We start from the raw sequence: 9,569 nt of genomic DNA, 5'->3' as shown, positions 1-9,569 counted from the left end.
GCTAAATGTTAAAAAAAATACTATAGATTTTAATTACTTTCTACATGCTTTCTTAATAATTATTGACGAAATATAATTTGAAACAAAAGATTATAGTTTCGAACATGCCTCTCATTAATTTAGTCCATAGTCCAATTGTTCAATGTGATATTTACTTAACCGCAAAATGAAGATACCTTTAAAGCTTATTATTTTTTCTTCATTAGAATGAACATACATTTAAGATAACACATGAAATCATTGTAGTTTAATAAATTTTAATTACTTTCTATGTGCTTTCTTTATTATAATGTTAAAAAGAAAAACATTTTATTTTTTCACAATATAGTTTCTGAGCAAGTCATTGTTCATTTTAGTTCAAATTCTATATCTCAAATATTTTATTTACATAACAGGAAAATGATGATACAATATAAGCTTTGATTGTATATGTTCGTCATTTGAATGAATACGTATAAGAAATAAAGTCATTTGTAATTAATTTAAAATATTTAAAATATGGACCATTATGTTAAATTCATCATTCGGTAAGAAATAGTAAGAAAAGTCTTAAAAAAATATACATTTTGTATCATTGTAAATTTGATTTTTAATGCTACATTTTGTCTCTTGTAATGTCAAATGGTAAATGTCAATGTTATTGTGACTTTAACATTTCAAATATTTGTTGTGTTGTGTATTTGTATTTTGTACACGAAGTGCCTTTATTTATGGATGTTGAACATAACAAATTTGAACTGAATCACATACTTATTTAGTTACAAATAAATATGTCCCAGCAATTAATTAACGAAAATAGTAAATACATATTAGAGTATGTTTCGTTTAGTTTTTTAGAATAACCTAAAATGGAAATGTTTATATTCATTTTAAATTCGTATATTTATTTTTCAGCTTATTCTCAGAGCAGACTGTAGACTCCCAAAGTCTTGAATCGATATGTGCTCAAGTGCAAAAGAGGTTTCCGAAATCAGATCATTTTAATTGTTAGTATAAAACGTTTAATATAATATACCTTGTAAAGTGAAATCTTATTCATTTATTTCTACAAAACAACTTCTGGTTTAGATAATAATCCAAGGTACATTGACAATTATGTAGTATTTTTCGTCCTCTAAGCCATATTTTAAAACAATTAGTATTTCAGAGTTGACCTCAAAAACACAGAAGAATTTTAAAAATTAATAGCTCTGTTACATTATGCATTACAGACAATTTTTGTTTGCTATATCTTTAGAGAACAGTATTCCACTTCACCACTTACCACTTCAATACTACATCCAAAGTAATAATATAATAACCAATTGCAACAATTCATTGTACAAAATTGTTTAATTTGCTTTACTCCTCTTGAAGTTGGAATATAATATCTATTCAAAATTGATATAAGTGAGTAAGATATACTATAAGTACATCTTATAGCATAGAACTAAAAATCATCCAAAACCTACTCACACATACATAATTGAATTTTTAATACTAGTTTTAGTTACTATATAATTATATAAAAAATATAGCTACCAATATAACTAATTCTAAGGAATGATTACAAATTCAATTAATATCAGCTATTCTGATAAAGGGTAGCTAGTGAGTAACCTTGAGAAGCTAAGTTGTTATGTCCCTTATGCTGTAGTTACACTGGCTCACTCACCCTTCAAACTAAAACAACAATACAAAGTTTAGTTGCTCGGTAGAATATATTATGAGCGGGTGGTACCTACTCAAACAGTCTAGCTTGTGCTACCATGCCCTACCACGAAGTAAAATTTTATGTTATATGAAAAATATTCCATTTCAATGGAATAACATGAATGAACAATTAAATTTTTAGAGACATTATATAAATTTCAGATTTAAAAGATAAATATTGCAATAGTCAAGATTTCTTAGAATTTCTTTAGAAAATCATAAATTAAAAACGAATCCATTCTATTGAAGTAATTTCCTTCAACAACTAATTTGATAAATTAAACAAACCATTACAATATTTTGTTATCTGTGTCGATCTTTAGAATTCATCACCACCATTGATGATTTAATTAAATTAAACATTGTATTTATTCTTTCTTCTATTTATTAACTTATTTGATGAACACTTCAAAATATAACATTTGATTTCAGTATGTCTTCTCCTGTCATCACTCATAACCGGTGGTGACTTGTCTCTCCCCGGTCAGAGAGTGGTAGCACTGGCCCTAATATTTGATTTCTACAAAGTGGAAAATCCCTTCAGCTCACTATTCCTCCACCTCCTGGACGGCAAATCGGGTCTATTGCCTCTGGCGCCGCAAGAGAGACTTTTTATTGGTCAGTTACATGGTTTTATACCAGTTAATATTAAGGATGTAAGTATAACATTGTATTGTTGGTATAGTTGTTTTTTTATCTACAAATTAATGTTAGAATAATTGTACTTTGTTTTAAGTTTGGATATTAGTTACAGTGTGAGTGAATGATTTTTTTTTTAATTAATTTTCTATGATGTTTTGCTTTCATGCTTGGTGAATTAACATCTTTGTGATAATGAGTTACTAAATATTGAAACCTTATCAGTTCATAAACAATCTACCTTGAAGATTGACCTTGAAGAACAATCCACTTTAAACATACTCCTACTAGTCCTCAATGTTATAACTGTCTCAAAAACACGTTATTATTTATACATACTACATACATATACAGAATATTCTCTGTAGTAAATATCCAGATAAATAGTTTTTGATTTTTCATTCAATAAAATTCTCAGTAGCAACCCCGAATGTAAAAGCCGTTAGTCCTGCACCTGAACTGTTTCCGATCTTGTCAGGTTTACCGTTCCATCGGGTCATCGGAAGGGAATTGAGAGTGTACCTGTGTTTGCGTACACACTTGTCCACAGTAGTATGTCCTGCGTTGTCAGCTGGTCTCCATTGAGTTTGAGTGTTGTGGCCCAAAATATTCTGGGTGACATTATTATTATTATCCAAAATTCGTTCTATTTCCAGGTCTTAAAGAAGTCTGCAAAGCAGGTGATGTTAACTGAAGTATCATCGAAAGATCTAGAATTTGATTATTCTTCCATTCAATCTGTAACGGCTGAACGATCAGCTGACATCAGTTCAGTTGCGAGAGCGACCGCACCAGCTTTAGTGCCGCTCAGTGATGGGTATGTTGTATTTTTTTTAGTATACAGTAAAGAGTACCTTTATCTAAGGACTATGTTTTAGTATGTATTCTCCTAATGGTCCAAAATCGACCGCATGCATTATTGCAAATCCGTATCTTCATGCTTCCATTTTTATATTTCGTCTCCTATTTTCTGTTTTTTATCGATAAAACTAAAGTTCGAATATGAATACAATTGATATAATATAGCTATTGCTGCCAAACGAAAGAAAATCGGTTAACTGACAGAAGAAAATAAGTATTGATCCGCTCAGTCAGGCTCGTCTTAATCCTGGCTGCAGGGAATCCAAAAACCCGGGCCCGCGCGTTAGGGCTCCTCGCCGACGATGGCTAAGCCTCCGACCATCGGTATGGTGCCCCAGAAGGGCAAACTAAAATCACTTTTGGGCAACGTTTACCAGAACACTGCTTGCACTGAGGCACTAAGGCCTAGATTTTAAGGGTTGGTCGTCAGGAGGTAGCAATTATTGTCCGTAAAACAGACAGACAGAGTTACATTCAAATTTATAGTGAGTTATACTATTACTGCACACATTTTAAGCCAAGCTCGTGTGTTAGAAGTGTTAGAGGCGACACACAGCCTTTCTTAACTTCAAATCATTTGTAAAAAATACATCGGTAAAGAAGGCATATTATTCAATACAAGATTATACAGATGATTAAAAAGCGTGGAGCTAACACTTGCTGACTTCCAGGCAGGATATATTAAATACATATATAATTGTATTTAACTAACATAACTGTATTTTTGGATGTTGAAAAAGAGTAACTGTACTGAGTTTCTTGCCAGTTCTTCTCGGTAGAATCTACATTCCGAACCGGTGGTAGCTTCACTTAATATAGTTTGTTAAAAGACGATTCAAAAGTTCTTGTAAAAGCCTACTTGAATAAAGTATATTTTGATTTTGATAACATGAACACAACCGCCCGCTCATCGTATATTCTATCGCGAAGTAACACTGTGTAAATACTTTGAAAATATAATAACAGTATCCATAGCTTACACAAGAAAAGCACTATATTTACACGAAACACAGATCTTTTTATTTGTCTGTGAAAATATTCAGTTAATGTTATATTTAACGAAGATTCATATTATGACTTTCTTTTTAAAGGAGTCCACCGAACCGCATGGCGATGAAGGAGCTCCTAGAAGCGCTGATGGGTAACGAGTACTTGCCGCTGCACCGCACGCTCAAGCCGTCCGGACCCATCCCCCCTCCAACATTCCTCCTCGACCCCACGGAGATATCCTTCGCAGACGAGGTATGGGTCAATTTTAGTATGATAGTAAACGAAATATGCCTCAAAGTGAACCATCATAGCGGTCTTCTATTTGAATGCCTACTCGCCACGAGCGAGTGCCCTGGATTCTCTTAGGAAATCCTCTAGAGCAGTTTTGAGTTTGTAAGTTAATTAACCGCGCCTCGCTAATACCAATCGTATTACGCAGTGTCGCATTTTTCGTGATTTTGTTGTCGTATACAGGGTGTGTGGAAAAATCTAGTCAACAGAGGTGTGTACGTGCCGCTGTACGACACGGACTTCGAGGGGCTGATCGGCCTGAAGCCGCCGGAGAAGGTCGAGAAGAAGGTCGTCCTACCGAAGGAACAAAAGCCTAAAGTGGTAATTAGTTTTGCTCATATTTTTTTTATTTTATTTGAAAAAGATGATGTGCCAAAATGTTTACCCGGTGATAATTAGTCATTTTCGGCCATGACACACTTTTATGTAATAGGTAGGCGGACCGGGAAATGTGCCACCTGATGTTAAGTGGTCACCACCGCCTATTAACGTTGGCGCTGTTGGAAATATTAACCATCCCTTACTTCGCCAATGCGCCACCAACCTTGGGAACTAAGATGTTATGTCCCTTGTGCCTGTAGTTACACTGGCTCACTGACCCTCCAAACTGGAACACCATAATACTGAGTACTACTGTTTGGTGGTAGAATATCTAATGAGAGGGCAGGAGTAGCTACGACCGAGTAAATTGGCACTGGCAATGTAAACACACCGCCACTTAAATAAATGTATCACCGTAACTTTAAATAAATGGTAAACCTTTTGTTCACGATTTATTTAACAAAACGTCGACCAACGATGTTGCAGGAAGAGAAGAAAGAGAAGCAGGAAGAGAAAAAGGTGGAGGAGAAGGAAGTGAACGTGGTGGACGAGGCCAAGGAGCTGACGCAACTGGCGCTGAAGGCGGCTCTCAGCGTGCCGCACCAGCAGAGGCTGCTGGGCCTGCTGGACCACCACCCCGACGTCGTGTACGACGTGGGCCTGGCGCCCTACCAGGTAATTCTATATCCTATATTCAATTTTCACTGTACGCTGTCGTTCTGATTTTGTATGTACGTATCTATATGTCTATTTGGTGAACGGGATAAGCACGACTTTTATATTTTCAAGTTATTTTTTGTCTGGTACGAATAATAAAATGTTAAGTACATATAATTACGATTCAAAGGCCCACTCGAATAAAGTATATTTTGATTTGAACAGTTGCCGGAGCTGGTGGAGAACAACCCGATGGTGGCCATCTCCGTTCTTCTGAAGCTGATCCACTCGCAACACATCACGGACTACTTCTCGGTGCTCGTCAACATGGAGATGTCGCTGCACTCCATGGAAGTTGTCAACAGGTTTACGACGATTTTAATTCGAACGAACGATTAACAATTTAAACAACAGATTTTTATTAGAAAGGACATCTGTACACGTACATACATATATACAGTCGGAGTGTTTAAATATACATTATATATAATGCCTGAATAGCTTAACAGTGTGATAAATTAACCACTTTATCCGGATATTATTTATAATGGCTAGTAAATGTTAGTCGGAGTAATAAATATTGACTTGGACAAGGTCGACCTTGTTTAGGTGATAAATAACCTATTTCAATTTCTATTTCTTCTTCAATTTCTCCTAGACTTTCGCGTATACAAAACAGACGAAAATGATGAACACCGTATTTACATGAATAATATAACTTGAACCGCGGTTATATATATTCAAATATCCAGCCTAAGTCACAGTGTGTGTAGTTATTCTGACGACATTAATCGACCACTTGTGACTGATTTCTGTTCGTCCAACTTAGATCTTTCACATTGTCCTAACCAGAATCCTCGCCTTAAGGTCACATTAAATTTCGATGCGTACAAATTAAACATTTTTTTTAATTGTATTGTATTTGTCCACAACGAATACAACGCGATGCAGCCGTAACGCAAAAACTGCGAAAATGCCTTCGAAGCTTGCATGATAAATAGTATACCTAACTCTTGAATTTTTAATCTGGAAACTATTTCAAATCAACTTGCTCGTTGTGAGGCTCTGCTCAGCTGTGTAAATATGAGTAAGTAAACCTGATGGATACGACACGGCGGGCGAGGCTGAAGTGGTGACGTGTCCCGCAGGCTGACGACGTCGGTGGACCTGCCCGTGGAGTTCGTGCACCTCTACATCAGCAACTGCATCTCCACCTGCGAGACCATCCGCGACCGCTACATGCAGAACAGGCTCGTCCGCCTCGTCTGCGTCTTCCTGCAGTCGCTCATCCGGAACAAGATCATCAACGTCAAGGTGAGGGCCTCGTACTCGACCGCCCCTGGGGCCTAGGCAAACAGCAAGAGAGCTTCGACTGTGGTATTAAAGCTGACGAAGCTTGTGATTTTTTATAGTCTTTTATAAATTACTCAAGTCTCAATCCATGTCTTTATCGGTCTACTTGGTAGTAGAGTTTTGTGCAAGTGTGCCCAGGTATAACTAGACAGGCTCGCAAAAAGCCCCATCCATCCAATCATAATATATGATACTGTCAAATAGTAATCTCAATATTGTTGTGTTCCGGTTTGAAGAGTGAGTGAGCCGGAGTAACTACAGGCACGAAGGACATAACGTCTTACTTCGCGAGGTTGGTGGTGCGTTGGTGATTGGAGGAATAATGTCTCTGGGAAGCGGTGACCACATACCATCGTGTGTTACCCACTTGTCAGGCCACCAACGTATATGACATAAAAAAGATTATCTTCAAATTTCGAACAATGACAGGATATTAGAAGATTATTTACATAATTAGTATTCATCGGCTGCATACAAATTTTCCTTGAGCGTTGAAATATATTTTAGAGTATTCGAGGGTAATGAACTAATTATAACATATTTCATGTTATAGGAATTATTTATAGAAGTAGAAGCGTTCTGTGTTGAGTTCAGCAGAATCAGAGAAGCGGCTGCGTTGTTTAGGCTGTTGAAACAACTAGACTCGGGGGAAATGCACAAGGAAAATAAGGAAAACTAGGCAATAGTAACTAAGTCCTGAATCTGAAGACTAAATCGGAAGATTTCTTAGTTAGATGATTTTTAATTCATTGTGTTATTTATGCAGTCGGCCTTAAAGTTTGGATCGCCAGGCAACGAAGGTCACAGATAATTATTCACATGGACGAATATTCAAATCAATGTGGGAATATTAAATATTCTTAAAAAGTAAGCAAGTATCTTGAGATTGTAGTACTGAACTAAAGCTCTCATCCCAAATCCGGTCGTGTATTAATGTAGTTTTTAATGCAATTAAAATAGATTTATATAAAAATAAATAATTAAAGTTCAATTCAAAACAAGCCTTAAAATAATATTGTTTATAAAACACTTACCAGGTAATGTATTAATGAGCAATAATATAAATTAAAACGCTATTACTTGATTAATATATAATAAGCTTGTATTAATCAAGTGAAGTAGTGCTAAGACTCGAAACATATACAACCTGTTTATTGAAACCTGCACGTCTCGCTCGTGTGTCGTATACGCCCTTTTCGTACCAAATCCTGTATCATTATCATCAATCCATTTTGTTTAGGGCAAGCATTGTTTGACTGTTTTCAAGACACCTCATATATAACATTTTAATTTCCTATTATATAAATAAAGAATATTTCATTAATATAATAAATATTAAATGAAGTTATCGAAGATGATAATTATCTTTGTATAATATCATTCAAGATAAAATCACCCACTCATTTTATTTTCCCATGATTTTATGTAAATGAATAAGTACTTTGTAATTATGGGCAGGTTTGGTGAGTGAGTTAACCAGTGTAATAGCTGCTACAGGAGATTTCATACTACGTCCCATAGTTGTTTTATTAAAGGTGTAATTGTTAACACTTCTTGCGATACTGCATGGCCGCATGTGATTTATTTGGGTAAATGATGTCATTTACCCAAATAAAAATGAATTACAATTGTATATATACTTTATGTACAACATATATATTAAAATAATAAACACATAACGAGTTAATTATTTTAGTATTAAATTATGTACCTGTTTGATTTGAGATTTTTCTTGATGGATTGTTAATACATATTAAAAAAAGGCTAATTTGCTTATTTACGTTTGCTAGGAAACTATTAAATGCCTGTTGAAGAGTGTATTCAGAATTAATAAGACACAGCAAGCAGGGCCGGATTTACAATTTATCATTTCTGTCGATCAGGTTTTTTAATAATATATTAAAAGAGGCTTTATTGCATGCATTAAGATTGTTATCTCGTCGGAATTATCTATATTTTTTAAATATTTATTGTGGAGGCCCTCACAATAGTTGCCCCTTAATCCGGCTCCGATTGCCAGCGTAAAAATAGATTAATTAAGGTGACTAGTAGGGTAATAACTTAATAATTAATAAGCCACTAAAATTATACATTTTTTATAAAAGTATTTTGATATTATAAAATAGTAATTTCTCAGATTGTAAATTTCAAATGTTTCAATATTTTGTAATTTGATATTCAATAAGATAGGATATTCTTATAACAATAAAAACAACAGTACCTATATGTGTGGAAGGCTTTACAGTTTGTGTCCTCGTGTGGATTGACTTTAAATAGCAAATAAAAGAAATGCAAAAATTGTGATAAGTGTAAATATATGTAATAAAATGTTGTTACTACTGAAAAATACTTTTTGTCCCTTCTCATACCCTTAATAACAAGTCAACACAACAGCCAGGTAAGTTGTCAAATTAAATTGTTTATAAAATTAAGGAAGTTTGTTGTCTTCATTCAATTTATGCTTATAATATTTACTGCCTCTTTTGTCTAGTACCTAGATAAGGTTGCAGATCCTGAACTAGGTTCAAGCCCCAATGGCCAACCAATAAAAAGTTATTGGGTTGTATTATTGAAAAATCCTCAGTGATAGCCCGGAGTCTGGAAATGGAATCAGATTCGTGACAACGGATTTGGAGACTGAGGGAATAGCTAGTGCACTTTTGTTTGCGCAAACAGTTATAATATATCCTGCGTAGTCTGCTGGTCTCCCTTGAGATTGAAAGCCGTGGCCAAAATCGGCCAGATCATCAACCAATTGATATTAT

General features: G+C 34.9%; 1 protein-coding gene across 1 annotated transcript; it reads left to right on the top strand.

The window, feature by feature from the left end:
- Window positions 1-634: 634 nt before the first annotated feature.
- Window positions 635-7,911, top strand: LOC113398035 (CCR4-NOT transcription complex subunit 11). The gene is made up of 10 exons (XM_026636618.2): window positions 635-814; window positions 895-986; window positions 2,125-2,348; window positions 2,988-3,148; window positions 4,284-4,434; window positions 4,657-4,794; window positions 5,281-5,469; window positions 5,677-5,816; window positions 6,600-6,765; window positions 7,358-7,911. Exons 1-10 carry the CDS (start codon window positions 771-773, stop codon window positions 7,481-7,483), a joined length of 1,431 nt encoding a protein of 476 aa, XP_026492403.1. The 5' UTR covers window positions 635-770; the 3' UTR covers window positions 7,484-7,911.
- Window positions 7,912-9,569: the final 1,658 nt, after the last annotated feature.

The sequence above is a fragment of the Vanessa tameamea genome, chromosome 18 (assembly GCF_037043105.1).
Source record: "Vanessa tameamea isolate UH-Manoa-2023 chromosome 18, ilVanTame1 primary haplotype, whole genome shotgun sequence".
Lineage (NCBI taxonomy): Eukaryota > Metazoa > Arthropoda > Insecta > Lepidoptera > Nymphalidae > Vanessa > Vanessa tameamea.
This window is presented reverse-complemented; position numbering and strand designations above follow the sequence as displayed.